General features: G+C 45.7%; 1 protein-coding gene across 3 annotated transcripts in view; it reads right to left on the bottom strand.

Moving 5' to 3' along the window:
• Window positions 1-874: 874 nt before the first annotated feature.
• RBM5 (RNA binding motif protein 5) overlaps window positions 875-16,758 on the bottom strand; it is a 32,480-nt gene continuing 16,596 nt past the window's right edge. For 2 of the 3 annotated variants that reach the window (XM_003894402.4, XM_021934383.2), the window contains 18 exons: window positions 16,504-16,564; window positions 15,058-15,123; window positions 14,112-14,272; window positions 13,225-13,322; window positions 12,511-12,598; window positions 11,949-12,026; window positions 11,792-11,864; window positions 10,092-10,177; window positions 8,998-9,082; window positions 8,694-8,785; window positions 6,288-6,449; window positions 5,729-5,878; window positions 5,577-5,648; window positions 4,236-4,415; window positions 3,860-3,934; window positions 2,667-2,764; window positions 2,459-2,588; window positions 875-1,511 (listed from right to left, as the gene is read on the bottom strand). In XM_003894402.4, coding sequence (XP_003894451.1) covers window positions 1,386-1,511; window positions 2,459-2,588; window positions 2,667-2,764; window positions 3,860-3,934; window positions 4,236-4,415; window positions 5,577-5,648; window positions 5,729-5,878; window positions 6,288-6,449; window positions 8,694-8,785; window positions 8,998-9,082; window positions 10,092-10,177; window positions 11,792-11,864; window positions 11,949-12,026; window positions 12,511-12,598; window positions 13,225-13,322; window positions 14,112-14,272; window positions 15,058-15,123; window positions 16,504-16,564 — 1,881 coding nt within the window. In that variant the 3' untranslated portion in view covers window positions 875-1,385. The remainder of the gene's footprint in view (window positions 1,512-2,458; window positions 2,589-2,666; window positions 2,765-3,859; window positions 3,935-4,235; window positions 4,416-5,576; window positions 5,649-5,728; window positions 5,879-6,287; window positions 6,450-8,693; window positions 8,786-8,997; window positions 9,083-10,091; window positions 10,178-11,791; window positions 11,865-11,948; window positions 12,027-12,510; window positions 12,599-13,224; window positions 13,323-14,111; window positions 14,273-15,057; window positions 15,124-16,503; window positions 16,565-16,758) is intronic. The other variant, XM_009200742.3, reaches the window with a different exon arrangement.

The following is a 16,758-nucleotide window of genomic DNA, read 5'->3' as shown; positions in this document are numbered from 1 at the left end:
CTTAGCAGAAAAGCTACTGTTTCCATGATTTCCATGAAGAGTTTTAAAACATGTTAAACTTTTTTATTTATTTATTTTTTTGAGATGGAGTTTCACTCTTGTTGCCCAGGCTAGAGAGCAACGGCGCGATCTCCAGCTCACCGCAACCTCTGCCTCCTGGGTTCAAGTGATTCTCCTGCCTCAGCCTCCCGAGCAGCTGGGATTACAGGCCGCCACACCCAGCTAATTTTGTATTGTTAGTAGAGATGGGGTTTCTCCATGTTGGTCAGGGTGGTCTTGAATTCCCAACCTCAGGTGATCCGCCCGCCTCAGCCTTCCAAAGTGCTGGGATTACAGGAGTGATCCACTGCCTGGCTAAAACATGTTAAACTCTTGAACTTAAAAATCTGAACATGTCAAGACCAGCCTGGGCAACAGAGTGAGGCCCCATCTCTGCAGAAAATTAAAAAATTAGCCTGCACGGTGGTGTGTGCTTGTAGTCCCAGCTACTTGGAACACTAAAGCGGGAGGATCGCGTGAGCCTGGAAGGTCGAGGCTGCAGTCTCCCTAGTAGCTGGGATTATAGGCGCACGCCAACACATCTAATTTTTTTGTATTTTTGGTAGAGATGGGGTTTCACCATGTTGGCCAGACTGATCTCAAACTCCTGGACTTCAGGCAATCCACCTGCCTCGTCCTCCCAAAGTGATGGGATTATAGGCGTGAACCACCACGCCTGGCCAACCCTGCCTTAAAAAAAATAATAAATAAATAAAAAAATAAATAAATCTGAACCTGAATGAGGGCAAGAAATAAACTGATTTCATCACCAGGCTTGACTGGCTCAGACATGCTTGACCCACCTATCCACCCAAGAATAAAGAGACACAGGACACCCATTTCTCAAGGTATTTCTTTTGTAAAGGAGCCAGATTTGGCAACTAGACTGAAAATCTTCCAAAATTCTGTACAAATGTGTAATATACAAATATACACAAGGCTTTTGCCAAGAAAAGACATCACAACAAATGACAGAGGTGGCTTTGGTGTCACATACCACCTATAGCATCTCAAACCCCTAGGAATGTGAGGGGCTGATGGACCACAACATAGGCTACACATGTAAACACGCTACATTACACTATGTACACTGAAGTATAAAAAACACACTGTCCTCTCCGGTCTGTTCACAAGCCCTCTGGCAGGAAGGAAGGCCATTCACCAGACAACCCACATAAGGGGAACTTTTTTAAGGTGGGAGGGAGAACCCTGCAGAATGAAGTGGTTCACCCTAAGATCTATTAATAGCACAAGGCATGCCCTTAAAGAGACAGGCGGTAAGAGCGAATCCAGGAGAAGATGGACCACTTCTTGTGCTCCTTGTCATATCTCTCTCTCTCTCTCTCTCACTCCATCTCAGTGAACCGGGCAAACATGGCTTTCCGGACAGCATCTTTGTAGGAATCGGCACCCGACAAACCATACGCGCTGCCTTTGGCTCCTAGGCCAGCTCCCTTTAGCCGAACTTGAGCCTAGGGAAGCACAGAGACTGTCAGCTGGCAGGTGGGGTATGGGCTGCTCCACCTCTCACCATGCCCACTCCTTACCCAGCAGGACCACCCACCAGGAGACAGAAGAGAGGAAACTATATGAAGACAAGGATTTCTCCAGAAGAGACCAGGAGCAAGTTTAAGGACTGGAGGAATAAAATGGGCTACGGAACACAGGCAGATGAAGCAAATCACCCACCCCTCAATGCTTGCTCAGCAAGCATCCATGCCTAGGAAAGGGCCCCAAAGTACTCCTCTGAAGCGTGGGAAAGGCCTGGTAATTACAGGCACAGATTACACAGGACAGCTCGATGTCAGCAGAACTCACATAAACAGGATGAACATGGTCTACAAGAGTCTGACCTAAGCTGTGCTCCCAGGACAGAGCAGGGGCAATTACGGGTGGAGCTCCTGCCTAGAAAGCCAGTGGGTAGGGGCCTCTGACCCCAGGATATGATGCCTCAATGTGGGCTCTGATCAATTTAAAGATTTCTTATCATGGGTGAAAACCCTACTAAATTTTCTTTTTTTTTTTTGAGACAGTCTCGCTGTTGCCTAGGCTGGAGTGCAGTGGCATGATCTTGCCTCACTGCAACCTCCTCCTGCCAGGTTCAAGCAATTCTCCTGCCTCAGCCTCCTGAGTAGCTAGAATTACAGGTAAACAATGCCACGTCCAGCTAATTTTTTGTATTTTAGTAGAGACGGGGTTTCACCGTGTTGCCCAGGCTGGTCTCAAACTCCTGGGCTCAATGTATCTGCCTTGCTCTCCCAAAGTGCTGGGATTACAGGTGTGAGCTCATGCCTGTAATCTGCCCCTTCATGCTAAGGTAAAGCTGCTCCTGGGTCCCAGGCTCTATGAGTGCTCTGATCTCCTCTCTGGAACCAGCCTGTAAGCGTGGCAAACATCAAGGCCTGACCCTACTGCTTACCTCAATGGGAGCTGTAATGCCTTGGCACTTTCGTCCCAAGCCAGAGCCTTCCCGCCAGCCCATGGCCTGCAGCATCTTGTTGCCAATGTTACTGTGGTCAATGCCATCTTTGGTGGGTTGCTCGTAATTCCTGCCAGTGGCAAACACACAGTTACTTAAAACAGCCAGGGCCCCAGCTTACGAACTGGAAAATGTGCACATCACATACACAGTGCCAGCATCAAACTGCTTCTTGCGCTTGGGCTCTGGAGGTTCTGGAATGCCGTACTTCTCCCGTCTTTCTGCAGCTCGGTCTCGGTATTTCATCTATGGGAGAAAAAACACTGCTGGAAATGTTCACAGACCTCAACCTGTAACTGTCTAATGCACCTATTCAAAACTATCCCCTCAAGTATTTTTAAGTCTGGAGAATGCTTTTTTTAGACTGCTCTGAAATACCAAATTCCCTTGTTCCCCTCATCATACCTAGTCATATCTAAAATGTTAAATTTGTAGATATGAATTGTGCGGAACCAGGGGCAGAACTATGTCTCCAACAAGCAGTTTTATTTAATTAGCCACCCTCTGTCAAGCTCTTCAACCAGCCCACTGGGCAGTGGGTACAGCCTGCGAAGAGGAAGGCAGAATTGCCCGTTCTCCTCAGCATTTGGACAGGTATACCTCCAACATTTGGAAAGGCTTATCTCCAACATCAAGGAGGCTTCCAGAGACCTGTTCAGTAGTCCCTGGGGAGGTGGAATCATAGATAACAGGGTGGGAAGGATGGGGGGAGAAGAAAAGCAAAAGCCTTAACTACAGACACGTCAGAATTATCTCGGGGTGGGAGATTTCTAACCCACTTGCTCATTTCTAACCCACAGGACTGTATTTGCATTTAAATCCCTGCCCACATGGCCGCCAACCTGCCCCAACCACCAGCACTAACTACTTGCCCACTACTATGTCACAGGCTTCACTCTTGCCTTTGTTCCCAGATCTGCTCACCATGCCCTGCCCACCCTTCCTTTCATATCACCTGCAATAACCTCATGTCCTGCTGTCTCTTGGGATTAATTTGAAGCCCCCTTCATTGCCCATGAAGGCTTCTCCAGCCAGGTCAAACTAGACCACTCTCTCCATAAAAAAAATCCAGTGTATTGAAGCAGCAAGCTCTGGCATTCAAGACTTGTGAGCAGTCTCAGCAGTGTGCTTCTGCCTTGTGAACCCTTATGATGAAGGGACAATGTGAGGTGCACAAAGCACACAGACCCTGGGTCTAGGCTGTATGAACTACAATGGTCAGATGACAAGGGTGTGACAAATCCTTCTACCCTCCCCCTGGGATCTGGAACTAAAGGCTACAAATAAAACCTAAAGGCGATTATCCCAATATCCTCTTTCTTGTGGCAGTTTCCCATTCACCTCTCTCTCCCTTAGCTCCAAGGCTTCCAGCTCCTGCTCGCTCAGCCTGGATCGTCGGTAGATATCCATGTTTTGCTATATAAAAGATTTGAAAGACACAGTAAGGACTCAGATCATCTTAATTTGAAATGTCATAACATTAGTAACATCTACTGTATTTTAAAAGCCAAAGCCCAAACAATACACAATCACATAAAAACTATAGTCTGATGTGTGTGGAGCTGCCAGACTCCCTTCACCGTCATCGGGAACAGCTTTCTGTAAGGCCGTCATTAGACAGCAAGTATATTTGGAACCATCAGGACTGTTAGGGCACTCAAACTGTCTCACTGCCTCCTCTCGCCCCCCTCAGATCAGCTCAGAGAAGCATGGCCACCTTGTGAAGGTCTGAGAGTTGCTGGTGCCTAACTAGGGCATCTTTGTTCGGGAACTGGCGCCGGCAGAGCAGACAGGCCATCTTCTTCCAGTCAGCTAGCTTCTCTTCCTCACTCTCAAGTCTTTCCACCAGCTCCTCCTCATTGTCACTGTCACCACTGTAAGCAGCAACCAGACCCCTCTGGGGACAAAAGGAAGGCAGGTCACTGGAAATGTACAGTAGGAAGATGGCGATGGCTATGTACCTGGATAAAGTAATGCCTCATCCGAAATGTTAGCAAATCTTCATTACTGTATGTCACGCTTTAGTAGTGAATCACATTTTGTCAACCGCATGTAGTAGTCAGGTCCTTAAGTGCTAGGCCTGACAGCCTCTTGGTACCAACCTTCTTGGAGCCCAAGAAATGGATTCCTGGGTGACTACCTTCTTTTTCTTTTGAGATGGAGTCTCGCTCTTTTGCCCAGGCTGGAGTGCAGTGGCGTAATCTCGGCTCACTGCAACCTCCATCTCCCAAGTTCAAGTGATTCAAGTGTCTCAGCCTCCCAAGTAGCTGGGATTACAGGCGCCTGCCACCACCCCTGGCTAATTTTTTGCATTTTTAGTAGAGATGGGGTTTCACCACGTTGGTCAGGCTGGTTTCAAGCTCCTGACCTCAAATGATCCGCCTGCCTTGGCCTCCCAAAGTGCTGGGATCACAGGTGTGAGCCACCGCGCCCAGCCTCTTTTTTAAAATGAGACAAGGTCTTACTCACTGCCCAGGCTGGAGTGCAATGGTATGATCCCCCAAAAGTGCAGTGGCTCACTGCAGCCTTGATCACCTGGGCTCAAGCAATTCTCTTACCTCAGCCTCCCAAGTAGCTAGGATTACAGATGCATGCCACCACACCCAGCTAATTTGTTTCTAATTTTTAGTAGAGACAAAGTCTTGCAATGTTGCCTAGACTGAGTGACTATTTTCAAACCACTGACCACACATAAAAATCCCAAATACAACATATCAGAATAATGGCCCACCCAGACCGGGATCTATCTAGTAAAACAAGCTTTTTCTTGTCTTAATTTTCTCTTTCCAGACCATTAAAACTCTCTACTCACAGATGCAATGAAACTTAATTAACTGAGCTTAGGAATTGAAGCTTCTTTTGTCGCTCCATCTCATCTGCTGTCACAGAAAACAAAGCCCCGAACATGGAATCTATGTGCGGAAACTGCTCCAATACCCACCAACAGAGATCACATTCAGTTTTAAGTAGGAATCACATTAGCCAAGATGCAGCTGAGCCTTAAAGTGAAACACAAACCACAGATAGGGTCTTTAAAACACTGGTGGTACTCCCTTACTTTGAGGGGATTCTCCTCATCTCCATTTCGCACCAATTCTGGGATGAGCTGCTGCCTTTCAGCTAAGGCTCCCTGGGAAACAGAGGACAAGCCATGAGCCTCAAGTTTTAGGTAAGTTCCCATCATGACATACTGGCCATGCCTGCTATTACCTTCTTCTCAAAGAGAGCAAAACCAGCGTCTGCTGCAGCAGATTCTCTCCTTTCTTCTTCCCTCAAGGAATTGACAGGCTGAAAGCTATTTTTAAAGTTTTCTTTCTGCTTATTCAAACTCTTAGCCCAGCGTTCCATGTCTTTGGCGATCTAATGTCAAACAACAAACACCAACGAAAACACATTTAGTTCCCTGTGCCATGAGAACGAGCCATTAAGGATCTTATCTCAACTATATGCCCTGTAACAAACCCCTTTTACTCTTACTTCCACCTACAAATATTTCCATTAGATGCTATCACATATAACCAAAGTCATTCATAAATACTGCTTGAAAAGCTTTGAGATTTCCAGGGCTTTTTTCCCTAAGTACACAGGCTAACTGACAGTCAAGATATGGTAACAATAAAAAACTGCAAAATGCTCTAAGAACTTAGTATGAATAAAACATAGAGCCCAATTTTTAAGAATCCAAATAATACTGACATAAATGCTACAACCCCCAAACCAAGAGTTCAGCCCAGTACCTCAATGAGAGAAATATGGGTCATGTTCTGACCTGCTGGGCTGTTTTGCTCTTGGGTTTCTCCTTCTTCTCTTTCCCCTCTTTTGCAGGAGGCAGGCCCGTCTGCTGGTGGGAGCTAGACTCTGCAGCTGGCACGTAGGTCTCTTTCTCCCCATCCCAGTAAAGGTACTGCTGGGTTAAGGAATTATAGTAGTACTACAAAACAACAAAGAAAAAACAATTAATGCAGACTTTCCACTATGTCAGTCGATTAAATAAATATTTCGTTAAACAAAAAAAAAGATCCCAGAAAGGACCCTTGGCACACCTTGGTATAGGTAAACATGATGAACCACCTAGTGAAGAAGTGTGACACTGCTAGAATAAAAATAGAATATGGTTTATTTAAAAAGTTTAGTTCCCAGCCAGGCGCAGTGGCTCATGCCTGTAATCCTAGCACTTTGGGAGGTGGCGGTGGGAGGATCACCTGAGGTCAGGAGTTCGAGACCAGCCTGGCCAACATGGTGAAAACTCATCTCTACTAAAAATACAAAAATTAGCTGGGCATGACGGCACGCCTGTAATCCCAGCTACTCAGAAGGCTGAGGCAAGAGAATAGCTTCAACCTGGGAGATGGGGGTGGCAGTGAGCCAAGATCGCACCACTGCACTCCAGCCTGGGCAACAGAGTAAGACTCTGTCTCAAAAAAATAAAAATAAAATAAAAATAAAAAAAGTCTAGTTCCCATTAATCTAATCCCTGGGCCTACCTAGAAGGCACCCAAAGAGCAATTTGTCTCACTCTGTTCCACAGACTGTTTACGTAAACCAGGCAGCCAGAACAGGTGGGCGTGTCATGGAGTTCAGACATCTGCCATGACAACAGCTCATCATTGGGCCCATCCACGTAGAATTCTTTGGATACCAGGCAACCACACACAGGGTGTAAACACTACCTCAGAGCTGGAAGGAGGTGTTGGTGAAGAGACCCAAGCTCAACAGGAATTGCAACAGAGGAGAGGTGTCACATATCCTCTTCTTCTCCTTTATTTTCTAGTCGCTCACTCTATCTACTCAACAGGGACCCAGGAGACAGTGTCTGTCTCTTCTGGGTAAGGTGGTGTGGCTAACAGACACAACTTCTAAGGCCACCAAAGAGAACTGACAGGGAAATAAATGGCCAGGCTTCACAAACGAGAGAAGTGGAAGAGGCATGCAGAGGCTTGGCCTGCTTAGGTAGGTCGCACACAGCTTCACACTTCAATCTCTCAGAAACCACAACCTATCAATATCAAGTTCCTGTTAAAAATACTTACTTTACTGCTCTATATATACAGCTCCCGCTCACAAATAGTTATTTATGGGGTGTTAAAGTTGTTTTTCCCTTTTAAAAGTTATATATGCCACCAAAAATAAAACATCACTCCATACATCTGCTAAATTCTACCCTTAAGAATACACAGGGAACCAAAGTAAAGGATGCAGGACACAAAAGGTCATCTATTGTCTGACTCCACTTATATGAAATATCAAGAACAGAGGGCTGGGCGCAGTGGCTCATGCCTGTAATCCTGGCACTTTGAGGGCCGAGGTAGGTGGATCACATAAGGTCAGGAGCTCGAGACCAGCCTGGCAAACAAGGTGAAACCCTGTCTCGACTACAAAAATTAGCTGGGTGTGGTGGGCGCTTGTAATCCCAGCTACCAGCTACTTGGGAGATTGAGGCAGGAACATTGCTTGAACCCAGGAGGCAGAGGCTGCAGTAAGCCAAGTTTGTGCCACAAAAAAAAAAAAAAAAAAAAAGGAAATCCATGGAGACAGAGAGTAGATTAGTAGTTACAGGAGGGGAGCACAGAATGGGGAGTGTTTAACAGGTACAGGGTTTCTTCTTGGAGTGATGAAAATGTTCTGAGATTACACAGTGGTAACAGTTACACAACACTGTGAATATACTAAGAGCCACTGATTTGTACACTCTAAAAAGTTAAAATAGTGAATTTAATAGGGAGAAAAAGTACGATTTAAAATTTCTAGCTAGGTCTTTCCATAAATTGTAACTTGATAAAATAATCTATGGCAACAGAAATCAAAATAGTGGTTACTGAAGACAGAGGTTACTGACCAGCAATGGGCATGGGGATTAGGCAGGCTGGGAATAAGTGGGTGGCGTATATACACATGTAATATACAAATGTATATACATGTAAACATTCAAAGAATTGCACATTTCTGTTTTGTGTATTTTTCTGTGTGTATATTATACCTCAAAACATTTTTTAACCCTAAAATTAAAACTTACCAATCTCCAAATAAAAACTACATTTTGGTGGCTTTGAAGAAGTTAAAACTAATCTGAGTCATATATTCTTTTGCAGGAAATATTTCATTTTACGCCTCATAAATGCACTAAGCAAAACTAAAATACTTCTAGTGAAACTGAAGAGGAAAGCAGCGCATTTACTTGCGAGTTGGGGTCATAATAGAGCCCTGTTGTCGGATCATAGTAATATCCTGAAGATTCATCATACTGGTAAGTGGACGTGTCAGGTACTGCTGCAAAAACAAAATCCAGCATACAGTCATTCCAGGTAAGAAAATGGCTTTATTTCAAATTCTAAGCCAGTGAGATGCAGCAGGCCTAATGTTTCTTCTCTGTCTCACATCCCCAAGTGTCCCTCTGACACCCGCAAAGGGAGAACTCTCATTAAACAAAGACAACAACTAGGACCTTCCAACTGTCAACAGCCCCATGAGGTTTGGCTTACCATATTTGGTACCAGGAACTACACCAGTAGGGGAAGCGGCTGGGGCCTGTGTACTTGTGCTAGTGCTAGGCTGTGCTTCCTCAGTCTGGAAAGAACAGCAGCTTCAATATAATTTCAACTGTAAAGCCTTTTAAGAGAGCTAAATCACTGCAATCATCCAGAAGGAAGGGCTCCCCTGACAGACACACTGTAGCAATAATCTAAGGCAATCCCTCAGCAAAACACATGTTGACAACTTTCCTGCTTTGTTTTTCAAGACGGAGTCTTGCTCTGTTGCCCAAACTGGACTGCAGTGGCACAATCTTGGCTCACTGCAACCTCCGTCTCCGGGGTTCAAGCAATTCTCCTGCCTCAGCCTCCCGAGTAGCTGGGATTACAGGCATGTGCCACCACGCCCAGCTAATTTTTGTATTTTTAGTAGAGACGGGGTTTCACCATGTTGGCCAGGCTGGTCTTGAACTCCTGACTCTGTGATCCGCCCGCCTTGGCCTCCCAAAGTGCTGGGATTACAGGCGTGAGCCACCGCGCCCAGCGACAACTTACTTTTTTTTTTTGAGACGGAGTCTCGCTCTGTCGCCCAGGCTGGAGTGCAGTGGCACCATCTTGGCTCACTGCAAGCTCTGCCTCCCAGGTTCACGCCATTCTCCTGCCTCAGCCTCCCGAGTAGCTGGGACTACAGGCGCCTGCCACCACGCCCGGCTAATTTTTTTTTTATTTTTAGCAGAGACGGGGTTTCACCACGTTAGCCAGGATGGTCTTGATCTCCTAACCTTGTGATCCACCCGCCTCGGCCTCCCAAAGTGCTGGGATTACAGGCGCAAGCCACTGTGCCCGGCCCCGGCGACAACTTTCTAAAGGTCAAGTTGAAGCATGCATACAGTATAAATACACAGTTGAAATTTTATATTTAAAATATATATGCACATATATATCATAAGGTTAGTATTTTAAGACAACAGAAAGAAATAAGGTTGAAGTATGTATTACTCAATCCTGGCTCATATAACAAGGAAAGGGTAATACTTGAATACTTGTACAGCAAAACAAAATTTCCCCATCAGCCACGAGTTCTGTATATAGGACAACAGGATTACCGGAGAGCCAGGTGGATTGGAGGTTTGATTATACAGCTGAGGACTCTGGGACACTACAGCCGCTGAGGTGGTGGTCACTGCTGTGCCTGATGATAAACACAAGGGTTAGGGAAAGCCAAGGCACTGAACGCCAACACAAACATCTTTATTTGTAATGCCCAATCTAGCTTTCTTCTGTCATTGTGTATGTCGGTTTTTCATAAGCTAATTCCCACTAAGTACCCTGGAATCTATAATATTTTCATTTTCTTTTAATTCTACTAGATGTGATACACAAAGTTAAGGATTCTGTATCATGGCTAAGAAAAGAGAAGAGGCTGGGCGTGGTGGCTCACGCCTGTAATCCCAGCAATTTGGGAGGCTGAGGTAAGCGGATCACGAAGTCAGGAGATTGAGACCATCCTGACTAACATGGTGAAACCCCGTCTCTACTAAAAATACAAAAAATTAGCCAGGCGTGGTGGCAGGCGCCTGTAGTCCCAGTTACTCAGGAGGCTGAGGCAGGAGAATGGCGTGAACCCGGGAGGTGGAGCTTGCAGTGAGCCGAGATTGCACCACTGCACTCCAGCCTGGGCGACAGAGCGAGACTCCGTCTCAAAAAAAAAAAAAAAAGAAAGAGAGAGAAGAAAGGATCTATATCTGCTTTGGGGTTGAGAAAGATTTAACTCACAAGTCTTTTAAAATCCTGATACAAAAATTAAAGCCAAGGTTTCTTTTTTTTTTTTTTTTTTTTTTTTTAGGAGGGGGTTTTCCTTTTCTCCCAACCTGGGGTGCAGTGGCCGGATATCAGCTCACTGCAAGCTCCGCCTCCCGAGTTTACGCCATTCTCCTGCCTCAGCCTCCCGAGTAGCTGGGACTACAGGCGCCTGCCACCACGCCCGGCTAGTTTTTTGTATTTTTTAGTAGAGACGGGGTTTCACCATGTTAGCCAGGATGGTCTCGATCTCCTGACCTTGTGATCCGCCCGTCTTGGCCTCCCAAAGTGCTGGGATTACAGGCTTGAGCCACTGCGCCCGGCCAAGCCCAGGTTTCTTAAGAGTGGCTCTTCTGATTGATGTCTGAGCACCAGACTCCAGGGCCACATCCTCTCTGCTCACCTGAACTTATGTGGACACCCATGACTCCTAACACAGAGAAGGGAAATACAGAGTTGAATTGCAAGAATTTAAACTCATCACAACATGGTCTCTAAGACCTTGTATTAACTCTTGGTGTACACATATAACCGCAATCTTCCCCAGAACCTTGGGTACATGACGACAGCCCTGAATATGCCCCCTACATTCTTTTTTTTCCCTGAGATGGAGTCTCACTCTGTCGCCCAGGCTGGAGTGCAGTGGCGCAATTTCGGCTCACTGCAATCTCTGCCGCTTGGGTTCAAGCAATTCTCTCGTCTCAGCCTCCCGAGTAGCTGGGATTACAGGCGTCTGCCACCGCACCTGGCTAATTTTTGTAGTTTTAGTTGAGATGGGGTTTCACCATGTTGGCCAGGCTGGTCTTGAACTCCTGACCTCGTGATCCACCTGCCTTGGCCTCCCAAAGTGCTGGGATTACAGGAGTGAGCCACCGTGCCCAGCCATGCCCCCTACAATCTTACAGAGAAATGGGCTTGCAGCTTTTGGTCCAGTTAGGGCATTTAATCGTATTTCTTCAACCGTAAGTGCTTAAACAAAAGTTAAAAGGGAGATGAAGTTTACTACCTGATGCAGATGATGCATCAGATTCCAATCCTCCAGCTTGTTGTTGATAAAACTGCTGATAATCCTGTGAGTACTGAAGAAAAGTCCACCATTAAAGCTGCTATTCTCAGACACACTCTGAAAGACTCTAAGGTGGATGCTGCTAAAATCTACCTACCTGGGCATATTGGGCATAGCCATCTTGACCTGGCTGCAGATAACTGTAGTCAACACTGCCTCCTTCACCACTTTGAGACTACAAAACGTCAAAATGAGACAAAGACAAATTTAGTGGGCATTAAAGAAAAAAATTCAGAAGTCCCTAAAAATAAGCTCGTATTGCTGGGCGCCGTGGCTCATGACTATAATCGAGCAGTTTGGGAGGCTTAGGTGGGTGGACCACCTGAGGTCAGGAGTTCAAGACCGGCCTGGCCAACGTGGTGAAATCCTGTCTCTACTAAAATACAAAAATTAGGCAGGTGTGGTGGCAGGCGCCTGTAATCCCAGCTACTCAAGAGGCTGAGACAGAAGAATTGCTTGAACCCGGAAGGTGGAGCTTGTGTGTGAGCCAAGATCACACCATTGCACTCCAGCCTGGGTGACAAGAGTGACACTCTGTCTCGGAAAAAAAAAAAAAAAGAGAGCTCGTATCTCGAGTACCACTACAGGAGAGGTCATGTCTATGAATCTGGGCACCACCACCACCATACTACCTTGAGCAAAAAGATCCTCGATCTTACCTGGGTGGATGACCACTGAGCAGCAGCAATAGCTGTACTAGCTACAGAGAAGGCGCTGACGCGGTTACCATCTGAGAGGACCAAGTCTCTGAAACCACAAAGATCCAATCATGTGATTCTATCTCAGTATTCCCACAATTAGTGCCCCTACACCACCAAGGAAACTGATTCACTCCACCCTTTGTCAGGTCTCAAATGCCAGCAAGGCCACATTTCATAGTGGGAGGGCTCTTCATGGGGAAATTCCTCAGTAAGCAAGTGGCCCTATAGTATCATTGTTCTATCTTGTAACCTGCCATCTAATAAAGCATTTTTTTCGATGTGCAATTATACTAAAAAAGGGAAATTTACAATGCTAGAGTTAAGCACTATATACATGAAATTATTAGCACGCTGTTCTGGAAGCAATGCATTATTTCTGGATGGGTTAGCACTATACTGCTGCAGTTTGCAAAGCATGTGTTCTCAACCCATCTGCCATGCTTGCCTTTCTCCTGATCTGAAACCATTTCAGGCAACTTCATCAACTGATTATAGAGGATAGGAGGGAATCATCACTAAAAGAAGACAAACGTGTCCCTCCTGGCCTTGGCAATCAGGGAAGATCACAGTGTCTCAATATACTTGGGGTACATACAGGCTTGGCGTTCAGTTAGCACACTGTACAGATGTGCAGATGCAGTAGTTTGAAACAAGGACAATGAAGCCACTCACTTTCTGGCACTTTTGGCAAAATCAACCCCAATAGTTTTGCCATCAATTTTCAAAGGAGGATGGAGACTCTGTAATATCTGAAGCAGCTGAGAAGCATCCTGAAGGAGAATGTGAAGAAAAAAATTTGTAATGTAATTAAAAATCTCTCCCTACCATCTACCCCATTCAAAGAAATAGTTTTCTATATACAAAAAAAAACAGTAATTAATTCCTTATTGTGTTTGCAGATATGAAACCTTAAGAAAGGAATATCTCTCTTTCCTCTAAGATGTGAAGGTTTCCAGTATTACCAAAAGAGCAAATGCTAAACCAATCTAGTTATGCACATGTACCCTACAACTTAAAGTATAATAATAATAAATAAATTAAAAAAAAAAAAAAAACAAAAAAAAACAAAGTACATCTAGCACTTTGGGAGGCCGAGGTGAGCAGATCACTTCAAGTCAGGAGTTCGAGACCAGCCTGGCCAACATGGCAAATACCTGTCTCTACTAAAAATACAAAAATTAGCTGGGCGTAGTGGTGGGCACCTGTAATCCCAGCTACTCAGGAGGCTGAGGCAGGAGAATCGCTTGAACCCTGGAGGCAGAGGTTGCAGTGATCCGAGATGGTGCCACTGCACTCCAGCCTGGGTGACAGAGACTCCATCCCAAAAAAGAACAACAACAAAAAACCAAGTACAAAGGACTAAAGTGTGGCTCAAAAAATTCTGCCAGTTGCCTATACTGAAGTCATCAGTCCTGTAATTTAGCAGTGCAAAAACTGTCATTATGGAGCCTTGCATCTTGGGCTTCAGGAGCCTCAGACATGGTTTCAAAACTGGATGAACCACATTTGCCTCTTAAAGCTGTTTCTTTTAAAAAGGAAAGAATCGATAAGAACCTCACCATTGCAGAAGACAGCTGCACAAATGCGAAGCCTCTGTTTTGCTGGGTCTGTTTGTCTTTTATGAGGCGGATGTTATTGACTGCTAAAGACGCGTAAGGAGACAGTGCTGTCATGATGGAATCCACCACAGTGTGCGGAGCTATGTTCCGAAGAATGATCGCTAGGGGTAAACGAGACAAATGACATACACATGCATTCCCACCACCAATGCACCAATGTTTTCCAAGACAGCGTCAAGTACAAACAAATAAATCCATTTGGGACGTTCCTAGTGTATTTTCTACCCTGACATGGAGAAGATTCTAAAAATCCAATCTTTTAAGGGACAACCTGAAGCTGCTGCTGCTCCTTAAAAAAGGGTAGAACAGAAATTTCCAACTGAGGTCAATTTTTTTTTTTTTTTTTGGAGACAGAGTCTTGCTCTGTTGCCCAGGCTGAAGTGCAGTGGTGCGATCTTGGCTCACGCAAGCCTCACCCCGGTTCATGCCATTGTCCTGCCTCAGCCTCCCAAGTAGTTGGGATTACAGGTGTCCCACCACACCTGGCTAATTTTTTTGAGACGGAGTCTTGCTCTGTCGCCCAGGCTGGAGTGCAGGGCCGAATCTCAGCTCACTGCAGCTCCTCGGCCCCGGCTTACCATTCTCCTGCCTCAGCCTCCCGAGTAGCTGGGACTACAGGCTCACCTCAGCCTCGCTAGTTTTTGTATTTTAGTAGAGACGGGTTTCACTGTGTTAGCCAAGATGGTCTCTCGACCTCCGACCTCAGGATCTTCCGTCTCGGCCTCCCAAAGTGCTGGGATTACAGGCTTGAGCCACCGCGCCCGGCCAAATTTTTTGTATTTTTAGTACAGACAGGGTTTCACCATGTTAGCCAGGATGGTCTCGATCTCCTGACAACTGCGGTCAATTTTTAACATGAAGACCAAAAGATCACGTATGAACTTACTATCACAGTAGTAATCCACAGACTGAACCGACTCTGTGGTTCCAGGAGGCACTTCCTGTTCAGAGTCTAGAAGGGAAAGTGATCCAATTAAAGACAAACAACTAATGTATTTTCACCAAAGAAATACATTAAAAACCCCACAAGTTTTTATTTTAACCAAACAAAACAATCATTTTTTAATTTAAAAAAATTTTTTTTATTATCATCATTTTTTTGAGACGGAGTCTCGCTCTGTCGCCCAGGCTAGAGTGCAGTGGCCAGATCTCAGCTCACTGCAAGTTCTGCCTACCGGTTTACGCCATTCTCCTGCCTCAGCCTCCCGAGTAGCTGGGACTACAAGCGCCCGCCACCTTGCCCGGCTAGTTTTTTTGTATTTTTTTAGTAGAGACGGGTTTCACCATGTTAGCCAGAATGGTCTCGGACCTCCCGACCTCGCGGATCCCACTCGCCTCGCCTCCCAAAGTGCTGGGATTACAAGCTTGAGCCACCGTGTCTCGCCCATTTTTTTCTTTTGAGATCGATCTCCTGCCGCGCCCAGAGGGCTGGAGCAGGGCCGGATCTCAGCGCTCACCAAAGCCCGGCCCCAGGTTCACGCATTCTGCCTCAGCCTCCCCGAGAAGCTGGGACTACAGGCTCACCACCGCCACCGGCTAGTTTCTGTATTTTTAGTAGAGATCGGAGCTCACCATGCCTGCCAGGATGGTCTCGATCTCCTGACCTCGTGATCCACCCGTCTCGGCCTCCCAAAGTGCTGGGATTACAGGCTTGAGCCACCGCGCCCGGCCCCATTTTTTTCTTTTTTAAGCATTTGTGCCTATAGTAAAACCTCATTAATTGTCACATGGTTAACAGAGAATGCAAACTTTGGGCCACAGTGGGACTGACACTACCCTGTACTAAAGAAAGGCAGATGCAGAATGCAAACCAGGTGAGCAGACTTGATTCTAGAAAACAAAAGAACGTTTTGTGCTCTCACAATCATGAGCAGCATTACCTAAGGGAAAAGATTTAAAGAAATCAGACAAGCTGTTTAAGTACACTAAAATCTATACGTTTCCTCAAGCTCACAGTTAACAACCCTATCTGTCAGATTTTTGTTTTGGTTTTTGGGAGGCAGGGTCTTGTTTGTTGCCTAGGCTGGAGTGCACTGGTATGACCATAGCTCACTGCAGCCTTCAACTCCTGGACTCAAGCAATCCTCTCACCTAAGCCTCCTGAGTAGCTAGGACTACAGGTGTGTGCCACCACACCCCAGATAATTTAAAATTTCTTTTTTTTTGTAGAGGCAGGGTCTTGCTATCTCTTGCCAGGCTGGTATTGAACTAATATCTCAAGTGATCTTCCCACCTTGGCCTTGCAAAGTGGTGGGGTTACATTGAGCCACCGCTTCCTGCCCCAGTTAGTCAGGTTTTAATGCATATTGCAAACAGCTGAATCCAGTCTTACCAAACTTGTCTGCTCCACATCGGAAGCATTTTAGTCTTTTCCTGAAATTGTTAAGGCAGCACTGAAAAAAAAAGTTTTATCTGTAATTATTTCTCACATTAGGCCAGGCTTTCTAGTAACAATAACAGTGGGGCCATGGGGTAGGTCCCAGTAACTAACAGAAAAGCAGAAAGTCTCGTGTAGCTGAGACATGGGGACATAATCTAAAAATTCAGAAGGTAACACTGTTAAAATCTCCCAAGAAAAACAAAGTTT

The sequence above is a fragment of the Papio anubis genome, chromosome 2 (genome assembly GCF_008728515.1).
Source record: "Papio anubis isolate 15944 chromosome 2, Panubis1.0, whole genome shotgun sequence".
Lineage (NCBI taxonomy): Eukaryota > Metazoa > Chordata > Mammalia > Primates > Cercopithecidae > Papio > Papio anubis.
Note: the sequence above shows the minus strand (reverse complement) of the source record. Positions and strands in the feature narration are given on the sequence as shown.